The 23,981-nt window shown below is 34.6% G+C and overlaps 4 protein-coding genes across 4 annotated transcripts; 2 read left to right on the plus strand and 2 right to left on the minus strand.

The window, feature by feature from the left end:
* The first annotated feature begins 1,070 nt into the window (after positions 1–1,070).
* Positions 1,071–4,176, plus strand: LOC104890679 (psbP domain-containing protein 1, chloroplastic). Its single transcript, XM_010676256.4, has 3 exons — positions 1,071–1,308; positions 2,715–3,149; positions 3,648–4,176. Exons 1-3 carry the CDS (start codon positions 1,150–1,152, stop codon positions 3,867–3,869), a joined length of 816 nt encoding a protein of 271 aa, XP_010674558.2. The 5' UTR covers positions 1,071–1,149; the 3' UTR covers positions 3,870–4,176.
* Positions 4,177–4,507: 331 nt separating this feature from the next.
* LOC104890678 (AP-3 complex subunit mu) lies at positions 4,508–10,677 on the minus strand. Its single transcript, XM_010676255.4, has 8 exons — positions 10,374–10,677; positions 10,132–10,231; positions 9,907–10,017; positions 7,941–8,030; positions 7,124–7,371; positions 5,499–5,708; positions 5,210–5,417; positions 4,508–5,073 (listed from the first exon to the last, which is right to left on the minus strand). Exons 1-8 carry the CDS (start codon positions 10,406–10,408, stop codon positions 4,828–4,830), a joined length of 1,248 nt encoding a protein of 415 aa, XP_010674557.2. The 5' UTR covers positions 10,409–10,677; the 3' UTR covers positions 4,508–4,827.
* Positions 10,678–13,547: 2,870 nt separating this feature from the next.
* Positions 13,548–17,630, minus strand: LOC104890677 (Golgi apparatus membrane protein-like protein ECHIDNA). Its single transcript, XM_010676254.3, has 6 exons — positions 17,364–17,630; positions 16,461–16,517; positions 16,124–16,327; positions 15,914–15,973; positions 15,549–15,675; positions 13,548–13,884 (listed from the first exon to the last, which is right to left on the minus strand). The coding sequence occupies exons 1-6, from the start codon at positions 17,376–17,378 to the stop codon at positions 13,796–13,798; spliced, it is 552 nt and encodes a 183-aa protein (XP_010674556.2). The 5' UTR covers positions 17,379–17,630; the 3' UTR covers positions 13,548–13,795.
* A 2,035-nt stretch (positions 17,631–19,665) lies between these two features.
* On the plus strand, positions 19,666–23,870 carry LOC104890676 (chloroplast stem-loop binding protein of 41 kDa b, chloroplastic). Its single transcript, XM_010676253.4, has 10 exons — positions 19,666–19,871; positions 20,628–20,762; positions 21,007–21,093; positions 21,194–21,284; positions 21,381–21,435; positions 21,726–21,786; positions 21,918–22,139; positions 22,537–22,653; positions 22,757–22,846; positions 23,541–23,870. The coding sequence occupies exons 1-10, from the start codon at positions 19,758–19,760 to the stop codon at positions 23,715–23,717; spliced, it is 1,149 nt and encodes a 382-aa protein (XP_010674555.1). The 5' UTR covers positions 19,666–19,757; the 3' UTR covers positions 23,718–23,870.
* Positions 23,871–23,981: the final 111 nt, after the last annotated feature.

The raw sequence follows: 23,981 nt of genomic DNA on the forward strand, positions 1-23,981 counted from the left end.
AACCCAGATCGAATTAACCTGCGAGAGGTGCTATCTGACAGGGCCTTTCATCTTACCATGGGGTCCCTAATGAAGCCCCCATAAAATACCCTTCTAATCTAAACATCTATCATATTAAATTAGAACATCGATCTATCAGTTTATGCCCATAAACTAATAAGAGGACCTTATCTCATTGGTTCTAAATGATTGAAACGTATCTCACACAAGAGGCTTTATATCTTTAATCAGTATCACACACGACCAACAAATAAGCACTTTTGCTTACGAAAGTACTTAATTTGGTTGTTAGTGTTACCACTAACTGATAAGCTAACATAGGGGAACTAATGTCACTATTCATGTACACTGATATACTAAAAAGTTGAACCACATAATCCCACAACCTAGGGGAAATGGAACTTGCGACTTGCATATGGAAAATGGAAGTAATTCTTTAACCACTCTTCCACTCCATGATTATTTCCACTAAAAAACCTAACTTGGTAAACTATCTATTACCTCTTATATAACTATAAAATTTAATTCATGAGGTCTTTAATGATAACTATGTGTTTCTTAGATTTAAACTTTAAAATAATCAACACTCTTCTTATTTCATAATAGACATTATCAACAAAAAATATAATCAGACATTATTGAAACTTATTGGCCTTCAACTCTTCACCAAAACTTATGCGAATCTACATCATTTTATTATCCCTTTAATTACATATATCTAATCATTTTTCATTCTCAAAGTGATAGAATATCAGTTCCAGCTTGTCCTAGATCATCACGGTGATTTAAGACAGTAACATAAATATATATATATATATCCAATTATTTTTCATTCTCAAAGTAATAGAACACAAGTGTCGAGCTTGTTCTAAATTATCACGATGATTTGGAATAGTAGCATATCATAAGAACATTTTATACAATATTGGAGAAATTGTGGGTATTTAAGATATCTTTCTTTTAAATAGTGAATGTTTTTGGTGTTTTAGATTATTTGGCACACTATTTTTTCTCTCCCTCTAATCACTAAATTGCCATATGATATATGCACCATTTACTCATATATTGAAAAAACAGAGAGTGATAAATTAGTAATTTTCTTTCTTTAAAAGAATAAAAAGATAGGAGAGAGAGAAGTAGATAACGAAAATGGCGTCCATCTCCTTCTTCGAATCACTACCGGCGCCTTCTCTCTCTTCTTCTCTACCCGCCACAAATACTTCCAGACTTCAAACGCCGTCGTTTTCTGTGCCACATTTATCTCCTCAATTGAAGCATTCTTCCAGGATAATTTGCAATGCTCAAACTGTAAGACTTTTGCAATCTTCTTTACTCTTTATTTGTGATTCTTTGGCTAATTTTGGTGTACTATTAATCATAATTATACTTAGTTATTGCTAAGATTTACTGTGTATAGCTTTAATTTCCGATATTTGGTTGGTTTTGTTGATACTATGAGTTATATTTGGTTGGTAGAGTGGTGTTACTGAATGTAGGGTTTGTTGAAAGGGCTTAAGAGCATGCTGCTAACTATTTTATTAATGCTTTTCCTTTTGTTCGTGTATTTCGGTCGTCGTTTATTGCCGTATTCTCTATTGGGTGGTAATGGAAATTTACGAGATTGCTATACATGTGTTGGAAGGAATTGTATTACTATGCACATTGATAATTTGACATGTGACCTTTGATCCAAAATTACATTGGAGTTTGATTTTATTGCCAATACTTCCTACCAAAGTGGTCGTTATTGGATTATTAACTACTAAAGATAGGATAAGATGCATGCTGAAATTTTTGATTAATTGGACTTCTTAATACCATGTGGTTAATGGTTTTGCTCGGAATTTAGTACGGGGAACCTTATGAATTTTGATTACACCCTTTAGAAAGATTAGAAGTTCTGTTGAACCATGACACATTATGGCTATGTTTGGTAGGGTGTAAAATATGTTTGGTGTAAAATGATTTTCATGGAAAATAATTTACAATGTAAACACAATTCCAAAATTAGTTTTCAGTTGTTTGGTTCCATGTAAGAAAAATGAAAGGAAAATGAAAGTGAAAGTAAGAAGGTAGTGAGAGGAATGTACAAGAGAGATAAGAAAAATAGTTTTTCCTTCATTTTGAAAGGAAAATGGTTTTCCATCATTGTGAGAGTAATTTTACTCCAAAGGAAAATGGTTTTACACCTTTTGCCAACCAAACAATTTAAAACTGAAAATAGAGGAAAACAGTTTTCTAGGAAAACGTTTTACGCCTACCAAATGGAGCCTATAAGAGGGGAAATGCTGAATCACAGATGAGTTTAGATCCTAAGATCACCCGAAATGAGAGAAGACAGGAAACAGGAAGAACTTGAATGGCCAGGATGTATTGCATTGTTATTTGAATTCTTTCTTTTTTACATCATCAAATTCGTGGTTTGTGTTTTATATTTTTAGATATATGAGTAAGAACTAGAAGTACTTGTTTTACTGCAAAATGTATATGTCAACTATATCTTCATTATCACATTATATATGTACTGATCTAGATTTATCTGAGAATGTTTCTATAAGCTTGCTTATACTGCCTATTCTTATACTGCATTGAGTGCTTCTCTGCATAGCTTCTTCATTTTTTCTTCAATACTAAGACTTCCTTTATTTAAGTTTGGGTCGGGATTATTGAATGGCAATGGGCTTCTCACAGGACATTTTGTACCATATAATTAGACTACAGCTTTCGCAGTGTCAAGAAGGAATGCGATGGTGGGACTTTTCTCAGGATGTATTGCCACGCAAGTCATAACCCATGACCGTGCATTTGCTGAACAGTCGGTTGGTTTTAGGGAGTATATAGACTTTTTCGATGGTTATTCCCTGAGGTACCCTCAGACCTGGATCCAAGTTAAAGGTGCTGGAGCAGACATATTCTTCAGGGATCCTTTTGTTCTCGATGAAAATCTTTCAGTTAATATCTCTTCACCCTCATCATCTTACTACAAGAGTGTTGAGGATTTGGGCCCACCAGAAGAAGCTGGGAAAAATGTACTGAAGCAGTATCTAACAGAGTTCATGTCTACCAGACTTGGTGTTCGGCGTGAATCAAACGTTCTCTCCGCGTCTTCTAGAGTTGCTGATGATGGCAGGCTCTATTATCAAATTGAAGTAAGGGTCTATCTGATCTAAAATAAAATGTTGATTGTTTTGGTCATTTCTTTGGTGATTTTACTTTAGCTGATAACTTACTGGAATAATTGTTGGGTAAATATTGATGGAATTGATTGAACCATCTAATAGCATTTTATGGGTTGTTTGAATTAGATAGCTCATAGAATATTTAAGGTGCGTTATCTTCACCTAATCTTATCTGAATTGAACTTATAAGACCTGATTGGATTTGATAGCTATGTCATCAACTTACTTTAACACATGATTGGACCTGATTAGTCCTGATTTTTTAAGGTGAAGAGAACGCATCATGGTTGCCTTGAGTCTATTGGCATTTTAATTAGCTAACTTATTGGAACTTCTATTCCTTGAGAGTAGTTTGAAATATTTTTATTTATGGATGGTGGTTGCAGAAACTCTGTTTTTCAATTTCGATTACCTGTTAGATTATGTGTATTGTTTATCCTTTTGACATGCCTTTAATTCCGTAAACAGGTGAACATTAAGTCTTATGCCAACAACAACGAGTTGGCTGTCATGCCCCAGGAGCGAGTGGTTAGAAAAGAATGGGATCGAAGGTACCTGTCAGTTCTTGGAGTGGAAAACAGCAGGCTATATGAGTTGCGGTTACAAGTACCTGAAGATGTATTACGGGAAGCAGAAAATGATATACGTCAAGTAATGGATTCCTTCAGAGTAAACAAGGTCACAGTTTAAGCATACTATTCTCAGAAGGCATTTCCTTCACAATCTTTACTCAAGATTCAAGTCTCACTTGTATTGTCACCAATGTCCAAGGCGAAGTTTGTGATTCCAGCTCCATCGATAACCCACCAGTTCGGGTTGGTTGATTTTATTTCTATTTTGCAATCTTTCTGAGCCGTATCTTTCTCGAATCACAATGTTACCCAGCTCGTGTATAGGCTATAGATCATGATCGCAAATCAGGTGTATTAAATGTTACTTTATTAAAAAATTTGGCTACCGTATGATGGAAAGAAATGAAGATTGCAGTTCAGTAGCATGCGCAGCGACGAATAATTTCCACTACCATATCATCAACTTGTCGTTATAAATTACATTCCTACAAGATAATTCAGATTTCATCATCTAAAATCAAATAAATATTAGTATAATTTTTTCATAATATCATATTTGTGATCTACAATTATTGTCTGAATCTGACTTAAATCTGAACCGATCAAATTCGAACCAAATCCGATTTTGAAACCCATCAAAATGATCCAAATTTAAGTAAAGCTGTACTATCAAATATAGAGTTTGGTAAATCTAAATGTGGATCCAACTCATTACCAATGTACAAACATAGAGTTTGGTAAATTGAAAGTAATAGGTATCCCAAAAACTTAATTTTTTATTCCATTTAGAATCTCTCTCCTTTTGAAATGTACAAACTGTTTCAAACACCATATGAGTTCACATAAATTGGAGTACAATAATAAACTACTCTAGCACACTTCGGAAGCTCTCAAGCTAGCTCACACAAATTGATGAACTGACAATATGCAATTCCTTGCACCAAATTACGGATAGATGAATGAAATGCAAGGAAACTCCTCCATTACTGCAAAGCTTTGAAATGGCAGGTGCCTTATGTATTTGCCTAAGGCCCCCATTGCAAACAACCAACAGGTTAGTTTTGGAACTTCCAACTTTACGACCTCACTTCATACTCCCCTGCCCGAGTTAGAGCTCTGAAACCCTTGTAAGGGCGATTTGCTACATTCTTCACTTCGAGTTTATCCATTTTCAGTCCTGAAAGAGCAACCCCCATAATACGGAATTCCGCTTGAAATGTAGGAAACACGTGAAGCCTCTCAAAGCCTGCTTCGAGCACTAATGTTCCTGTCAAAGAAGGGGCTTTGTCCTTTGGTATTCTGTCAATGGACCAAGAACAGATCTGGGAGGTTTTGCATACAATGTTAGTTAATGGCCAGTCAAGAAAAGGGAAAAGGTATTTTATAGAGACCATATAATCAAAGATAAATATAAGAGGTGAGCCTTTAACTGATAACTGAAGTAACATATAAGTTTACCTTGTTAGCAAGGATGTCCACTGTTCCATGATTCGTGGTCAGATCAGAAGATAAAACACAGGTCGGCAATTGAAACCGCACTGTTATAGAATCAATTATCTTTCCAGGATCATGTCGTATTCCAACCATTACACTGACACGACATGCACCAGAATCTGAAGAAAACTGTGGTTTGACATATATAGGGGTGTTCTTCAACTTTTTAACCCTGCAATTACAAAGGAACATGAAGTAAGGTAATGCCTTGGGGAACAAGGTAGTCAAAGTATGCAAGCATATTTATACAAACCTGTAACTCATAAGCTTGAATTGTCCATCAGGTGGCACAAATGACAAAATTTGATGTGACTCCCATGGTCGAAAACGGACACAAGGATGAAACCTCACATCATTTAGGATAGCAGGATTGGCAAATGACAATGTTAAGTCAGGGACACCTGAAAGATGGCAAGTGACTTGAACTTCACCATAAACTTCACACTTAACAAGAACTCCATCCCTGACAACATCACCAAAGAATATGTAGCTTAGCTAAAGAAGCAACAACTCTAGGGGAAGACGGAGGGTGTATCAAATGGGTATATGTTGGGCCCATAGGATCACAAAATGCTAAATGGATGCTAATTTTTATCCGTGTTAGGTCAAGGTCCTGTTCACGAAGTGCTAGGCTGGGCTGGGGGACAAGAAAAAACTTCAACCGATTTTTGCTAAACTTAAATATACTGTTTAAGCATGTCTTATAAGATAACTGATTGTACTAATGGAAACTGATTTTCATTGAACTTATTTTTCTGATTGAAACATAACATTTCCTGATTAGAAAATATATTTGGGCACACTAACAAGCAACACCACCACCAGTCCACGACCAACAACAATAATGAATATAATAATATCATCATCTATATATGTAAATTACTTGGTAATGTCAATTTGCTGAAATGCGTAAACAAAGAGTATCCTTCACTAATACGAGAATACATGCTCCCTCTGTTTACCCAAGTTCTACTCACCTACTATAGCCAAGGAAAATAGGAGATCAGGACCACCAATATGACTTTTAGTTACTTTCAAGGAGAAAAGAGTAGAAGTAGGTCTCATGTGGGAATAATAGAGGGAAAAAAGTTTGCCAAATAAGGAATAAAGATTTAGTATAATTCATAAAAACAAATATAAACCGACAAGTGAATAGAACAATTTAATTTATGACTTTTACTTTCACAATAAACCGAATTAAGTGGCATAACCCGAGAAATGGTTGTCTGAATCTGTGATACCAGGATTGAATAGCATATAGGTCAGAACGGATGATTACATAATCAAATAATCATATATATATATTCATATAGCCACATAAAAGTATGCATAGTACTTTGACAGAGGATGATGAATTTGTTGGTTTCGATGTGATGGATTATTGTAAGTTGTAATATTATTTACTCGAGCTTTTAAAAAGAATTTACTTGGATGAGAGCACATATATTCTCGTAGAATATGCAACTCAACAGAATTCTGGTAAACCATAGCTGTCAGCTTTTTGGCAAAATCAGTCTCTTTCAATATGGGTCTCTTTTTGCAATATAGCACAAGTGAATTGTACCATATGCCTTGAGTATTGTATATTTATTACTACTATCAATCATCAATTTAATGTTAAGAATTATAACTATCTGCATAATTGTCAAACTTATTAACTAATTTCTAGTCAACAGATTGTTACGGGACATAAATGATTTTTAAGATGAAGTTAACAAGGCCTAACAGTTGAGCTACTGTTGAAAGAGCACAAATCAAATTAGCAGAAACCAGTGGTACCGTACTGGTGACACTTCAGATAGTTGAAATGAAATACGATGATACGCAGTAAAACATGGTATAAAAAGAGGGATGAGGTAGTCAAATGACAATGCTAACCTGTTTATTATAGCATCCACTTCTTCAACAAGATCCACGTACACTTCATTGCTTGAATGCTTAAGTTCTGTTGTCCTCCATGGCACACATGATGCTGTTGCGCCTGGGAGAGTGCTGCTCATATTGGAACTACTACCAGTTACAACACTCAATACTTTGCTAACAATATTTGGGGGGGCTATCATCTCTCTCAGGATGTTAGGCTCTGTTGTCAGAGGAAAGCCATTATCGATCATCTCATCAAGAAGCTGCAAGGCAACTCAAATCACTTGGCATTCTTGTTAGACACAAACCCCCAAAACAGCTTATTAGGGACTCAGGCGATAATTGAACCATTCCCCCTAAAAAGAGTTCATAACATCTAGCCACAATGGATCAACCAAGCTACCATTACATAAAGTGGCAGTAATTCACGAAATGACAGAATAGGAAAATCCCCAAAAAGTATTCACTCTGTTAGAATTTGAAATCTTCTCATAATTGAATCATATCCAATAAACCTGAGTTACCTGACTACCTAAGTGACAAACCGTCAGCTATTAGGTGATAGGAATCATGATTGAAGCATCAAGCAAGTGTCAAATCTTGCTTGGTCATCTCAGATATCTCTACAACACAACTTTTTTCAAAAAATCTCAAAAGGCATCAAACTATGAAATTAAGCACTTAAACTACAGGTTCTATTTCATTTTTGCATCAGGAAATCCTGTTACTACATGTTCCTAATGTAACAAGCGGATGCTCCCACACAGTAATACGAATGCAAAATAGGGTAGAGGACAACGAAAGACGAAGATAGTAAAGAATTTAGATATACCTCATATACAATAACAAAGTTGTCTTTGATTATGTCTTCATTCATTCCTCCAAGATAGTCAGAAAGTACATCAGCTGCTCTGCAAAGGAACTAAAGTTGAACGCTTAAAGACTCCGAATCTTCTTCCTTATCATTAGAGGATATAGGAACGTAGCAAGTACTATACAAACCAGGATGTTGGTAATCAGTGTGTACAGTTTGATGAGCTAACATAGCACAGAAGAAACCCCCCTCCCCTAATATTTTTCTGGCAAAATTTCTGTCCAACCCCTTAAATATTAGTGTGTAACAAACAAATACCATTAGATTAACATTGAGAAGTGGAAGAAGAAAAATATAAATTTGGTCAACAATTGATGAGGATAGTGGATTGGAAAGAAGGGGAGGGGAGGAGAGAAGAGGAAAATACAAACTCTCTCATTTAGATAAAACAAAAGATGATAGAAGGTGAGGTATGCTTTTCTTCCACATCTTTCCGACTGTGGACGAATTCGGTTCATTGAAAAGGAATATAGATTTCATGTTCCCTTTTTTTAACATAATCTAATTTCCTAACAATGGATAATGCATAACTTAATCTTCATCCCCTTCCCTTCCCTCCACCCCCCCCCCTCTATCAAAAATATTGTAAAGTACTCCTTTAACTCCACCAAGAATCAGCTCCTGCCCCACACTATTGTAAGTCACTAAATTTTAAGTTTTACATGCCCCTTTCTTGCTACTGTGCCACATGCCAATGATGCCATGCAAAATACATAGATAGCCATGTTCAACTGAGGGTAAAAGATGCAAACCACATTAGAGATCAATGAGGCCACTCCTACCCCAAGAACATAACTTGTTGGAAGGGTCTTAGATAATACTTCCTCCGTTTCAAAATAGATGACACGGTTTGACTTTTACGCTCTTTACATACTCTTCTTTGACCGTCTTTTGTGATTTTTACGTAAGGATATATATAGTCATGTGGGATCTTGTTAAATTCATCTGAATATATACTTTAATAATATTAACTTTATATAACTTTTACATGTAGTTAATTAGAGATATTAATAGTTAAAATTATGCGTTGGCAAGCATGCCCAAAGAAGTATGTCAAGTATTTTCAAGCACTCTTACTTTAAGAAGTGTTAGGCACGACTATGTAACAATAATAGCATATAACAGCTAAGCAAACAACATAAGATTGATATGTAATGAATTAAGCTAGCACCGCCAATGAGGCTACCCCTAAATCAGGAACATTAATATGCTTGGAATTGGAAGGGTCTTTCATATAATCGATGAACTTACTGGACCTATACGCCAAGAAGTGTTAAACAAACCGAAGTTGCAAGTATAGCATTTCAAAGGCCTTAGTTACTAATTCCAGGAAGCATAGTGCATAATATATCATCGGTCACTAAATTTACCAATCTCATCCATGATGCTAGAACAAGAATTAGTGTTCAAAAGAGGCAAGCAGGTATCAACTCTACAAGCTTTTACCCCCCGAAAACCCCTAATTAGTCCAAAGCCTATTAAACCCCAAGTAATCGGGGTTCAACCAGGGAAAGCCCAATCAGGGAAAATATCTCCCAGCCAGTGTTGCTGCATTCCCAAGGCTCAAACGCGAGTCATTGGGTTAAGCTGGAAAAAGAGCAATAGCCATGTAGTTTCTCTAATACATACAAAGATTTAACATATTGAATTTAATAACCCTTCTACTAAAAAGATGTGTACATTATCAACAAATGGGATATTTCATGACAAAATTACACATAAAATCCGTCATCAAAATCTTGAATGATACCTTCTACCAAACGAGACATTTCCACCTCTACTATAAAGGCAACTAAAATATCACTTACTTACACATTACAATATAGAACCGCACCCATTACCATCATAATTGCGGTGATTCTATTAGGTCAATCCATCAATCATATACGAATAAGATAATATCATAAATTAAAAAAAATCTCACCTCAATTGCCATCAAAGGAGGCATTTCAACTTGTGAACAAGCTAAGAATATGATCCCATCACGAGCAATGTGGAAAATATAATGTGTTGGTGAAGCAATTACTGGTGGAAGCTATCAGTAAATCCAAACAATCACCATTATAATTTTTTTAGGACAACAATATATTAATATGACATTAATTCAATTGAAATTAAACAAGTGAAACCAAAAAAATAAAAAAGTTACCTTGGAAGAATCACCTTCAGAATTGACTTGATCCCAAAACCAATCACATATAGATCGATCAACTCGGTGCCCAGTCAGCTGTTTCTCCAGCATAACCTCCCTGAAAATCACACCAAGAAAAAAAAAAAAAATTGGCATATGGGTGCTAATGAAATCAGTGGTACTGATAATACCCAATTGAGAAAGTAAAATTTGGAAGCAATTCAGGAATCTGAGATTGTAAAATGTTGAAAAAACATTACCCGGAATCTGATAAGATGTAAATGCATTGCAGCATATCTGTCTCTTTTTTCTGTGTTCTCTCTTCTGAGGTTTTGATGAGGTTCAACGCTTGATTTTGATTCTGGTGTTATAGCTTCGAAATCTTACGTTTGCAATGTATAGTACAGAATTCAACTGAGGAAGAGGCCGAGGGGTTGAGTTTTCTTTGTGCAGATTTTGGTGTCACTACTCAATTCCGAGTTGGAAAATGCACAAGAAAGAAATACTTCCTCGCATAGAAAATTACAATTTATGAGAAATTAATTTCTTTATGAATTATGAGTAGTCTAAATTGTTTGGTAGTCATAAGAGAAATTGTAATTTATATTTAGGAATTTATGTAGGAATTGTGAGTGTTCAAGGGGAGGATAGGTAAATAAATTCCTATGTTTTGTAGGAATTCCAAATTTCCTTGAATTTTCATTACCCCCAATTTTCTCATTTCCTGCCAACCAAACAATTGCACAAACTAGCACTATATGCACGTGATGTGTGCGATTTAATTCAATAACTCTCTGTTTAAAAAAGATCTACGTTATGTTTTTTATTTATTTAAAAATACATATATTTTATAGGCATATTTTATGACTAGTAGTTCAATTTAATTTTATTGGGTAATTGAGGTTTTAAGCATATTATGGTGAGCAATGCTTCAATAAAAAAAATTCTAAATTGATATTACCAAATGATGTATGTTCATCTCTTTAATTATTTATTACCTCAATTGAGTCTGAGCTCCAAAAAATGAAAAAAATGAATATTCTCTAAGTTTTTTAATTCTTTTATGGTTTGTTTATGCATGTTAATTGTTATTTGAAATGGTTATTAGTTCATACAGTAAAATTTTTTGTAAATTTTTGTTTTTATAATTGTTTGAAAATTGATTTACTCATCAGTTTATATTTTCAATTGTAAGTTTCCTCTTTTTACACTTTTTTTATGTATGTCTTTTTGGTAATGTAGAATTTCCCTTATTACCCATATTTGTAAATGAGGAAAGAATTAAGAAATTAAAATCTTTTCTTAATTATTTTTTGTGAGATTAAGGGTATATACGTCTTTTCAAGAGGGGACACCATAGCTCCCCCTTGACTTATATAATAGAGATTTGAAAATCATGGGAATTTCTATTACTTACATAATTTCCTGTATTCCAAACAACCACTTATAATACTTCATTTCTATTTTAGGAAATCAAACTGTCAACTTTTGACATATTATTTTAATATTTTTATAAATAAAAATATAGTTATGTATGATCTTATTAGATTCATCTCGGAGTGTAGATTCATAATATTAAAATTTAATAATTTTTACTAAGAGATAAGAAATATTAAAGGTTGAAAAACCATGCAATCAAACACGATGTAACAAGTAAACAAAAAAGTAGAGAGAGTCAATACAAATGAGAAACTGTCTAAAGGTATAAACACCTTTGTTGATTTCTATACTCCCTTAAAAGTTTAACCCCCAAGCGTAGATGGTGCACACAGTTGTAAGATAGCATTATGCATAATGTTGTGTATATGTCAAAATTGGCACGCATATTAAGATATATTCATATAAAATGAACATTAAGTCAAATAAAAAAAAACATATTTAATAGCTCATAATTAGAGCTTAGCCTTAATTACAATGTTCTTTTGAGTTCTTCAAAATGATAGTTTCAATACAAAGTTATGTTCAACACATCAATATTTTAAATTTTACAAATATACATGTTTATATATAAAGAACTCGCAGACATTCATTCATATCTCGCAAATGTTTAATTAACAACCACGCAAGTTCAACCAACAATAAATAGATGTGCATTGATAATGTTTGAATCTTTGAAATGTACATTTTGAATGTTAATTGATAAATCACAAATGTTCAATTAATAACATCACATATTCATCCAATGATATGTAGATGTACATTAATCTTTGCATTTTGAATTTTGAATTTTAAGTTTATGAAATGAATATTTTAACTTTTGAAGAACTTTCAAGTGTTCATTCACAGCTCGCAAATGTCCCATCAACAAAATTGTAAGTTCATTAACCATTTCAATACCATATCCGTTTGAATAACCTTAATATTCGTTTGTTGAGACCTGCGTTTTAGTTTGTGCGCATGATATTTATCCTACTAAGATGTGTAGAATCTAATTTGCGCCTTTAATCCCAACTTATATAACATCATTAAACTTAGCCTTTCTATTCTAGTATTTTAATAGTTCAATAGGTAAGTTGAAGTCAATTTCTGCCTCTTAAGTTGACATTTTTATTTATTAGGTAGGTACTTTGTGTTATAAGAATAATATATAGTGTCATTATTTATTTATAGGTCAACCACACTAAATGAATAGAAAGAAACAAAATATGAAATACTCTTGCATTCAAAGACCACTAACAAGCATGAGTAATTAAATACAAATAAATATTTCCTTTATTTCATAATATAGTCTATGTTTCTGAATTTTTTCCTTGAATAATGCAAAAGTGGGTTTTAATTTCCAAAATATGCCCAAAAAAATTATAATTCCCTGCGTACCGTCCACGTAGGACGGCACGCGAGAAAATTGTTTTTTTTTTGTTTTAACCCACGGAAACCGCTACTCGAAGTAGCGGTTTAATTTTAAAATAAACCGCTACTCTGAGTAGCGGTTTATGGAATTCTTCTTCTCGCCGGAGTACGAAATCTTTGCAAATGTTTGTTGATGAGAGAAATGGAGTAAGAGAGTGGAGAGAGTGAGAAGTGAGGGAGGGTCAAGAGGGTGAAAGAGAGTGGGAAAGTGGTGATGAGAGTGAAGGAGAGTGGAAGTGGGAGAGTGGGAGTATAAATACATAGATTTGTATTTGTGAGTTCTTGGGAGAGAAATGTATTTATCAGCTATTGTTCACATGACCTAGGTAGGTAAATGAAACAAGAACAGATGAAATTCTTACACAACTTTACGAAAGAAAAGGTTTGTACAAACTCTCCAACATGCTACTTGAAAGTTGCGATCATCTTTCTCGGTTTCATTTGGCAAGCTTCACAATTTAGATAATGGATGTGCAAAGCAAAATACAAATGCAAGAGAATTTATATGCAATAACAGGGTCACAAAGAGAAAGGTATCCTCAAAGGACGCGAGCGAAGGAAATGAGGGGGAGAAAGGGACCAGCTTCAGAGAAAAGGAAAACATTCAAGATCTCTTTACGTTCTATTAGTTCAGTTGTTTATACAAAATCATTGGGAATTCATAAAGTTTGAGCCGCATCTTTACAGAAAATAGACACCAAAAATGAATTCAGTCAAGACATAGTTGATCAGCTGCTGGCCCCGACATATTCTCTAAGTATTCAGCTCTGATTATCTTCTACAATTTCACATGTATGCATAAATCACACGTTCATTCAGTTTCTTGCTTTGTTCACACAACACTAAAGGCTGACTGTATGGTGGATGTAAACTGAGACGCTATTGTCTGTGTGGCAAATTGTTGGAATTGCTTTTTAGCATCTGCGGAGAAAATCATAAAATTTCTGAGTGAACCAATCTAATTTCAAAACTGCATTGCAAATTAAAGATGATGATTTCCTTGACAAAACTACATGCAAATTAAAGATAGTGAGGTTCAAAAATAGAGATTAATAATCATCATGAAACATAGAGCGCACCAAAATTCAAACAACAAAGTTCCTCGTGCTTTTCCCGACATAACCCCTCTTGTTCTCTTGTTATATTCATTCAGCAACCAGTACATCTAAAGATTGAAATATAGAATCCGCGCATTTGGTTTCCATTACTACTCTATGACACAAGAACTCTTAATTACCTAGAGAGGAACGCATAACATAATCAACCCAGCATGACGTTGCTCCCATCTATACAGGTTAAATCATTTATGGTCCTCCCTTTCTAAAGCAACAAAACAAAATCAAGAAGCACACATAGGTGCTGTTTATTACACTAGGGAACTAAATTCACACAGGATGTTCCAAGTCTTAAGGTAGCAAAACACTGCCTAATACATCCTCCTCAAAAAGAAGTGGAAATGGAAAACCCCTCCTAAATCTTTTGGTCCCTATAAAGATACTATTTTAGCAACAATGGACTGGAGTTATATAAGACCACCATCCTTCAAGTACCACAGTCATTATCTGTGCCATATATCTACTCAATCTCGAAACCGCTAAGCTGAATATTACCAGTTTGTCTAATTGGACTCATATATTCATTTCTTCACCAAAAAGAGACTCAGTAACTCCTTCACATCATTATTTTGCTTCCCTAACCATGGCTATGTCAGAGGTGGAGCTAATCCCTCTCTCAAGTCTAATGAAACAGAAAAGGGTACATCTAATCAACAGTTGCCTCTAATCATGGACTTCAGTTCTTCACAAGTTACATAAACAATAGCTCTACCTCGTCAAAGATATTAACATAATCAGATTCAACAATGCTTAAGAACCACGATGTACCACAAATTGAAAAGTTGACATGTAGCTGAAACCACTTAAGTCAGATCTAGTCAACAAGAGAGCAATACTTAGTCTCGAAAGCATGGTTCAATTAATCTCCTCCATCCCAAAGTAAAGGTCTCATCTAATATCCCATAATAATTTTTGACTTCCCATCCAAATCGATACCTTTTTCTTTATCTTATACTTCCACTATTTCAAAATACTTCCTACACTTCCCTAATAGAAATCTCACAATACTTGCTGTATACCAAAAGGACATCTTCTTACCCGTAAATTTTCTGGAATATCCTTGAAAAAATGGTGGTCTTTTACTTTCTCCTTTAAAATACCCATACTTTTTCCTTAACACATCCTTTTCTATTCCAAAGTGGTGGACTGGTGGTACCCCACTTTTTCTCTCTCTACCTTTCTTAAAAACTACCCACTTTCTCTATGCAACATCTAAATTGAAAAGGAGAAAGTATATTATTTCGGGTTCACATCTTGAATTCATATATGATATTACTTTGAAGGTTTTTCCATGACTTCCACCCAATCGCAACTTGATTTGCATTACAGAAATGCAAGAGGATCCTTGCACCCATCCAGGAAGGAATTTTCTTATAACTGTCCTCAATTAAGGCAACCATAAAAGGGCACACAAAATATCATTGGATTCAGTTCATATAGTCAAAAACTATTGATAAAAATGTCACTCACCTTTGCGGCACTTGGTAAAGCCAACAATGTTCGCAATGCTGAGAGACAAACACACTGCTACAACAAGGAGATAATCAGCTTGAAACCGTATCAGTGAAAATATTCCGAGAACGATCCAGGCAACAGCCTACAAAAAGAACAATGAAGAAACCTAAACTTCAGATAGGATCATAACAGAACAAGATTCATAAATGCTTAAAGCGTCTACTCCATTACTTGAAGGAAACAAAGTACATGAATGTCTAGGAAATGAAGTACATGATTTTTGAGGAAACGAAGTACATGACTTTTGAAGGAAACAAAGTAAAACAAGTAAATACACCGCAATTCAGTCAACTGCAAGTCACAGAAGCAACTTTACTTACTGTAAGATAAACGCTCCACCAAAACAGCCACGAGTCCTTTTTATTCATGCGAGCCAATGACTGTATAGCATTAGCAAAAAAGATTAAATTAGAAAGGGACTTAAAATGGCATACCCATGAGATAAGCAAAAAAGATGGTCGTGCAACAATATAGAAATCACAATGCAGTAACAAGTACTAAAATTATCTAGTGTACTGATGAGCACTGACCTCTTGGTCAAGAGATTCAAACTTCCATACACTTTCACCCATATCATCAATTTCATTCCACCACCTCAAACCAACCAAAATACGCCCACTAACATTCTTGACAACCCAAAAATCAAGAGCAGCGAGGAGAACAGTGACCACAAAGATAATCACAAAGTTGTCGAAAAAAAGTGCCGACAGAATGTAAAATGCCAAAGCTGCGCCCTGCATAGCACAAACCCCACGATATTAAAGTGGTTACAAATTAGTGCTTGGTGAACAAAACCAAGTATATATCAAGTGTGCCCATGTGTGCTTACAACAACATTCCCATTCTTTTAAGCTTACAACAACATACCTTAAAAAGTACATGGAATAAACATGTCTTTGGGTTTGCATAGTTTTCCGGAGGAGGCTGCAAATGCAAGGTAGAATCATATTAATAATAGGAACTACTTGTGTCACACACTAGTACACTTGGCCAATCAATAAAGTTCTGCAAGTTATTAGCCCAAAAAATTGTCAACTGTCAAGTCTCCATACCCATGTCGAAGCATCGATCATCCAGCACATATACTCAAGGAACATTAAACAACAAATCTTCGATATAATTCCCTCAACTAAGACCGCCCACACAATTGCAACAAAGTTATTAGCCCAAATTAAAGTGTCAACTGCCAAGTCTCCATACCCATGTCGAAGCATCGATCATCCAGCACATATACTCAAAGACCATTGAACAACAAATCTTCGATATAATTCCCTCAACTAAGACCTCTCACACAATTGCAACAAAGTTTGCCATCACTTGCTCTAAATTTCTAAGCTAGCAAGTCAATCACCATAGACGAACAACACAACAAGGTGACAAAATCAAACAATTTAAACAATCTCCTCCAACAAATAATCTTTCCTCGAAAACGATTTGCAGATCAGCAAACTTCCTTGATTCATATTACCACATTGACCTAAATGTAAAAAATTCCGAACTTCTAACAACGTTCTATCAGAAATTTGGACTCTAATTCTAGCAAAATCCACCGCCTATAACTTGTACAATTTCATTTATCATAATTTCTACAAATGAACAATATAACTAACAACACCGAAATCAAGGACAACAGAACTTAAATCTAAAATCAATTAAACGCATTAGATCTACTAATGAGAATGAAAGTTCACAATTGAACATCGTAAACCTAGAAATTGTAGCAAATGCATCTGAAATTTAGGAGAGAGAAAAAAAGAAAGAGAGATATACCTGGATCTGATCCATGGAGAAGAGATAGAAAGAATGAAAGAATTAATTAACTTATGAATTCTCTTCCCTGATTTGGGACCTCGGGAAAGTAAAAGGCGAACTTTCTTCCTTCTTCCTCTACCTCCCTTTTCCTTTCTTTATTTCTTTCACTTTCTCTGCAATTTAGCTTCTTCTCTGTTTGTTTCTCGCAGGCGTGTCACTGGTTTTACCGGAATCCGACTCAAGGTATGGGCTTATACAGTTCTGGAAATGGTTCAATTTATGGGCTGACCCATGTTTATCGTCTGTTGGAAATTGGAATGCCTTCAATATGTTCTCCCTCTTCTTTTCAACTTATCTGATTTTTTTTCTATCTATACAAGTCACGAAGGCAAAACAAAATACAAAGAATGGGAGGAGGAATCGAACCTGTGACCTATCGTTCACATCACATCTCTATTATATAAGGCAACACATGGGGGACACCAAAAAATTGAAAAAGGAATAAAAGAAAAAAAATAGGGGATAACTAACTAATTAATTTGAATGAAAAAAGGGGGGAAAGTTAGATATTTAAACTGTACATCAGTTTTTTGAGAAAACAAAATTGTAAAGACAATTTTTCTATCGAATTAAATTTATTTTCTACTTCATATATTATCACACGTTATCACACGCATCGCGTGCAGGTAAGGCTAGTCAACCTTAACCACAGGCTAAGACATCCCTGGTTCTTATGTGAACTTATTTGCATGTATGAGATCTTATTTGTCCTTATTAGTGAACCTTATCCGAATTTATTGGAACTTATTTTGTAAATTTGTCAAACCTTATTTTTGCTTAAATGAACTTATCTAAACTTACTAGAACTTATTAGTTTTTATAAGACTTTATTTTTTTATTTTTTTCTAGATAACAAGTGAAATTAAGGTGAACACAAGTCAGTCGTTATCTGACGTTTCGAATCACCATGCACGGGATGGCACAACGTTGCCCATGAAAACTTATGGTATATCATTTATGGAGTTTATTGTTCCGTTTTTCTGTTATTGCCATAGTTTTTGCCTAATTCGTTGAGGTTATTGAAGGAGGTATATATATAAATATAACGGGTAACATAAACATGAGACATTATCTCACACAAATAGAACCAAAACCATAATAAATCTGTCACGAAGTGAAATAATGTCGTATACCCGAACTGATCCGAAAATAATAAGGAAATGTTTTTCACAAACATTAATTTATGTGATTGTGGTCTTACCCGATTTGGCCCTCTTCTCTAATTTACTAAGACCATATAGACCATATAGAACACATTAATTTTTAGGTTGAATTGGACTGAGAATCGGATTCCTTTTGATATATATATTTCTTCATTTTCTAATAAATTATGACTTTTTGGAACTTGTCTAAGTAAGTAATTAATGAATATATATGGTACAACTACAAAGTTCATGAATCATAATAGAGAAATTTTGAGTTCATTCTATCAAGGTCCAAATTTTCTCCAAAAAAAAATTGAAGTTCAATGTCCCTATTTCCCTATCTTCAAATATAACTTTAGACCAAGTAAAGATGTATTCTCTTCATCATTAAACAGGATTGATCAACTAATCATGACAAATCAAATCATTCAAACATAAGATTCAATCAGGATTTGATAAAATCTTATCAAATCTAAAATTTTAGGTAAGACAAGTTCAGGTGAAAAGAACTCGCCCTTATCTTATATCCTAATCGAGATTAAAGAGCTACTCCTTTCGTCCTAAAATATAGTTCTCATTTCCTTTTTTTCACGGTAATTTATGCAAGTAGAATATGAGAGGGGTAATAATGATTTTTTGTTTATTTAAATAAATGTTGTATGGAAAAAGATGATTTTAGGAGAGATAATGGAGAATAATTGGTGAAAGAACATTAATTGTAACATTTTGGTTGAATAAACAAAGGAAAAAACAAATCTCAAGAAGCAAATAAATGATGGGACACGGTTTTTCTAGACAAATTACGGAAAAATGTGGAACTAAATATGGAAATGAGAACTATATTTTGGGAGATCCAATATGGAAATGGAAATTATATTTTGGGACGGAGGGAGTATAATAATTAGTAGTCGATTACGGCTAGTGGGTAGTGAGTGACAAAGGAGGGAGATGAGGATGTGGAGGTGTGGATGTTATGAAGCGAAGAATAAAGTGGGGTCATTGTCTTATCCTATTCCTAACCGTTGGTGACTGGTGAAGAAGTGGGAGGGAAAACACCAACTGAAAGAATACCACAAACTACAAAGAGGAAAACGATGAGATTCATCACTACTATTAAGGGACTTCATTCACTAGCCCTTCAAATTACAGTCACTGCTAAAACCCAAAACATAAAAAGAAAAATTCCCAGAAAAAAACTGCAGGAAAGATGGCCTGCAGATTGATGGCTGTTCAACAGAACCAACCAGCTTCTTCTTTGGCACTCTTTCATTCTTCTCTCTCCTCTGACTTCAATGGCTGCAGACTCACTCACTCTGTTCAGGTATCATTATTTCCCTTTTCTTTTCGATGTTTGACTACTTAGTGTTCAATGTTGATTGTTGAGTTTTTACTTATAATTCAAGCACTATCTAAAAATCAGTACATCTGGGCGTAAATGCTACTTCCTATGGTTTAAAAAAGTTGTAACACTTTGACTTTCCCACTCGAAGTTAGAGAAAATATTATCGTCTAATGTGATTGTGTAAGATTCAATTCAATATGTATTTTTGAAATATAAACTTTTCATATGCTTTCATCTACTAATGCATTATTGGATATATATTAATAATCAAAATAGTCTATTAGTGATAGTGAAAGTCAAAGTGTTAAGGTGTTAGAGCTTCTCTTATATTGAGCGGAGGGAGGATGACTAACATATAAGTTTGATGGGTTACTCCTACTATTACGAATTGGTTTTAGGATGGAACCTCATCTCCTTTTGTGTGTGATCATATTCTCCTCCGATGTTGCCTATGTGATGTATTTATCATGGTATCAGAGCGGAAGATCCTGGCCAATTCTTGTTCCCACATAGGGAGGGCCGAGTAAGTTGGAAAATTGTTTTGGAGCATGTACTCATGTAACCCAACATGTGTTAAGGTGTCAACCCATACATAAGAGTATTCAACTTGTGAATTGCTCCTATGTCTTGTGAATCACACCATAACTATGGGAAAAAGTTATGTAATTATGAAGGATGGTCCAAATGAGCTTGATTATAAGATTTCAATATTTATTCGTCTTGGCATTGTTGTAGTTCAAGAGGAATGTAGTGCAACCAAAAGGAGCTTTGCATGTTACAGCATCAAGTGGCAAGAAAATTCTTATAATGGGAGGCACCCGATTCATTGGTATATTTTTGTCAAGACTCCTTGTCAAGGAGGGGCATCAGGTATTTGTCTCGATTCCAAATCTTCTATCCCACTTTTTGTATACTATCAAATTTTACAATAGTGTTATACAAATTAGAGACCATTTAGAATAAATGACATGCTCGAGTACTTAAAAAGTGGAATAACTTTTTTTTTGTTTCATTCAAGGTTACTTGTTAAGTTGTGATGAGACTTCATTAATCTAGTTCCAACTGGAATGGCTTAATTACAATAACTTTGTGATTGTTCTTTAATCTACTCTAGGTGACTCTTTTTACAAGAGGAAAAGCACCTATTGCTCAGCAATTGCCTGGTGAAGCAGATGCTGATTTTGCTGATTTTTCATCTAAGGTATGCTGACAGTTCTAAGTGAAGCTTATGTAGTACCTCTTTTATCTATTATGATTTATGTTTTGAATTCTTATCAACAATGACTTTTCTTGATTAATAGATCTTGCACTTGAAAGGTGATAGGCAAGATTTTGACTTCGTGAAAAGCAGTTTGTCTGCTGAAGGCTACGATGTTGTTTACGACATCAATGGTGGGTGTTTGGCGATATGTTCCAACCCTTTGTTTTCCTAGCTTATTGAACTATATGTTTGGAAATGTGACCTTCATATATCTTGTCCAATTTCAGGGAGAGAAGCAGTTGAAGTAGAGCCAATATTGGACGCACTTCCGAAGCTAGAACAGTAAGCTTAGTCTTCTACTCTGAGTTTCTCACTGATTCAGACAGTTCATTCAACCAGCTTAACCAAACAGTTCATACAATAAGCTACCTTACAAGTTTCAACTTCAATTTAGCTAATGTTGCCAAACCTAACATAAGATTCAGACAGTTAGGCTCCATTTGGTAGGGCGTAAAACATTTTCCTTTGATGGAATCACTATTCTAAAATGAACAGAGCTCAATTGTTACACTCTTTTCAGCATTTTTCTCAGATTCTTTGTAGTAACTATAAGTTGGTCCTTCATTTACCAGATATATTTACTGCTCATCAGCTGGTGTCTATCTCAAATCAGATCTCTTGCCACACTGTGAGGTAAACCTTAAATTTTCCAATTAGAGAGTTTCATAATGTTGAAGTGCTTTGCATCAAAAGCATGAAATAATCACTATTTATCAATCTAATCTCATACAGTATAAACTTTTACATAATTGGTAAAACTTCAGGCCGATGCAGTTGATCCAAAGAGTAGGCACAAGGGAAAGCTTGACACAGAGAGCTTGCTTGCGTCAAGGGGTGTCAACTGGACTGCTTTGCGGCCTGTGTACATATATGGTCCATTAAACTACAACCCTGTCGAAGAATGGTTCTTCCATCGACTTAAAGCTGGCCGCCCTATTCCTATCCCTGGTTCAGGAATCCAAATTACTAGTCTTGGTCATGTTAAGGTTAGCAACTATGATGAGTTCAGTATAACTTGCTTCTAATTCATTGTCACTACAAAAATGGGTGGATTCTGGTTTGATTTCAGGTTATGCTCATGATATATAAATAAAACCTAAACGTAATATAAATACAAAAATCTGCTAAATGTGTTAAATCCAGTCAGATCTTAGGCTGTTTGGTTCTGCTCATTGACTTTAGGTTGAATTTGGGTCGATGCAAGATTGTCAGCTCTAACGTACACTACAAAATATTATTGCTCATGAACAAAGCTGCTGCTGTTATACACTGTTATTGATCAATATTAATCAGAAATTTGGACTATGTATATACATGAGCATCTTTTTGCATGATGGAAAGTTTTGCAACTTAAAAAGTCTAATAAAGTGGGAATTATGCTAGGATTTGGCAAAGGCTTTCTTGCTTGTACTTGGAAATGATAAAGCAAGCGGAGAAGTATTCAATATTTCCGGAGATAAGTATGTAACATTTGATGGACTAGCAAGAGCATGTGCAAAGGTAATATGATGCCAACGTTTGAATCTGTTTAAAGAAAATACAAACCCCATAATTACTGTTATCGTTGCTGATTATTGTCTTGCTTATATAATTTGTGATTTAGGCTGGTGGATTCCCAGAACCTGAGATAATCCACTACAACCCCAAGGAGTACGATTTTGGTAAAAAGAAGCCTTTCCCATTCCGTGACCAGGTATGTAGAATAACTAAACTCGATTAGTCTTATCTACTGTCGTCTTCCTCCCTTCTTACCTGTGATTATAAATTTATAATAAGCTTAAAAGAGCATTAAACACAAACTACATGCTTGTCCTCTGTCCTCTATTACACCCCATGAGTCTGGACACGCTCCTGATCGATGGATTGCTTATTAGAAATAAAAACTGCGTAAAGGGTAAATGTTTAATAAAGATATGATGTAAACTGTGACTTAATATGGGCATAGCGAACTACCAAATCACCATGAGACGAATACATTCATATACAAGGTAGTAATGTACCTTGATGTGTTTGCTGCAAAGAAGAAGCACTAGATAAAATAGTTAGTATTCATAAACCTCTATGGTAGTCAGTTCTCTGAAGTATATACTTGTTCTGTCTTCTATTAGTCTGTTACTATCATTTTCCTGAAATAGGACAATTCTTTTCACCAACAGTAACTTGTTGCTATGATTTCAAGGCCTTAATCTCAAGGTTTATCAATAATAGTGTTGCATAACAACTTAAAGTAACCACTCATAGTCTGTTTTAATTATCTTTCTAAACCAAATTGCCCATCACTTTAAAACTAGTCCTTTTTGTTTACAAGGAAACAGCTAGCTAAATTAACTGATTACTCTTTCCTGAACCAGTTCTAATTTCTATGATTCGTTCTTTTTAAAATGCAGCATTTCTTTGCATCGATCGAAAAGCCAAAGAACTTGCTCGGATGGAAACCAGAGTTCGACTTGGTCGAAGGTCTTACAGACTCATACAACCTAGACTTTGGAAGAGGAACTTTCAGGAAAGCGGCTGATTTCTCCACAGATGACATTATTTTGGGCAAGACCCTTGCTGCTGTCTAAAACTGTATGCTGCTTTGATCAGTTGAAGTGTATCCATGTTGTAACCTACATTTTTCGAGATCTTGAAACATTGATTACAATCTGAGATTAGTGGCTGAATATGAATGATCAATGATGCGTATATCATAATATGACTTCAAAGTTAGATTGTCATTTTGTATTTTTTATTTATTTCACTCATTGATTTTTTATTTATTCGGAAAGTAACCAACCATGGTCGGATGAAGCTAAAAGAGTTCCCTACCAACAATGAAACTTTGGTCA

Source organism: Beta vulgaris, chromosome 4, assembly GCF_026745355.1.
Source record: "Beta vulgaris subsp. vulgaris cultivar EL10 chromosome 4, EL10.2, whole genome shotgun sequence".
Lineage (NCBI taxonomy): Eukaryota > Viridiplantae > Streptophyta > Magnoliopsida > Caryophyllales > Amaranthaceae > Beta > Beta vulgaris.

Bases quoted from the DNA above. Each gene is read 5' to 3' on its own strand.
- LOC104890679 (XM_010676256.4), top strand. From the start codon at position 1,150: ATGGCGTCCATCTCCTTCTTCGAATCACTACCGGCGCCTTCTCTCTCT. The intron at 1,309-2,714 runs GTAAGACTTTTG...CCATATAATTAG, and splicing joins TAATTTGCAATGCTCAAACT to ACTACAGCTTTCGCAGTGTC. The intron at 3,150-3,647 runs GTAAGGGTCTAT...TTCCGTAAACAG, and splicing joins GGCTCTATTATCAAATTGAA to GTGAACATTAAGTCTTATGC.
- LOC104890678 (XM_010676255.4), bottom strand. From the start codon at position 10,408: ATGCTGCAATGCATTTACATCTTATCAGATTCCGG. The intron at 10,018-10,131 runs GTAACTTTTTTA...ATTTACTGATAG, and splicing joins CTGAAGGTGATTCTTCCAAG to CTTCCACCAGTAATTGCTTC. The intron at 5,418-5,498 runs GTTTGTATAAAT...TTGTAATTGCAG, and splicing joins TTCAAGCTTATGAGTTACAG to GGTTAAAAAGTTGAAGAACA.
- LOC104890677 (XM_010676254.3), bottom strand. The intron at 15,974-16,123 runs GTCAGTGCTCAT...AATGCTATACAG, and splicing joins TTGAATCTCTTGACCAAGAG to TCATTGGCTCGCATGAATAA. The intron at 15,676-15,913 runs GTAAGTAAAGTT...TTCTTTTTGTAG, and splicing joins GGTGGAGCGTTTATCTTACA to GCTGTTGCCTGGATCGTTCT.
- LOC104890676 (XM_010676253.4), top strand. From the start codon at position 19,758: ATGGCCTGCAGATTGATGGCTGTTCAACAGAACCAACCAGCTTCTTCT. The intron at 21,436-21,725 runs GTAAGCTTAGTC...TTCATTTACCAG, and splicing joins GCACTTCCGAAGCTAGAACA to ATATATTTACTGCTCATCAG. The intron at 22,847-23,540 runs GTATGTAGAATA...TTTAAAATGCAG, and splicing joins CTTTCCCATTCCGTGACCAG to CATTTCTTTGCATCGATCGA.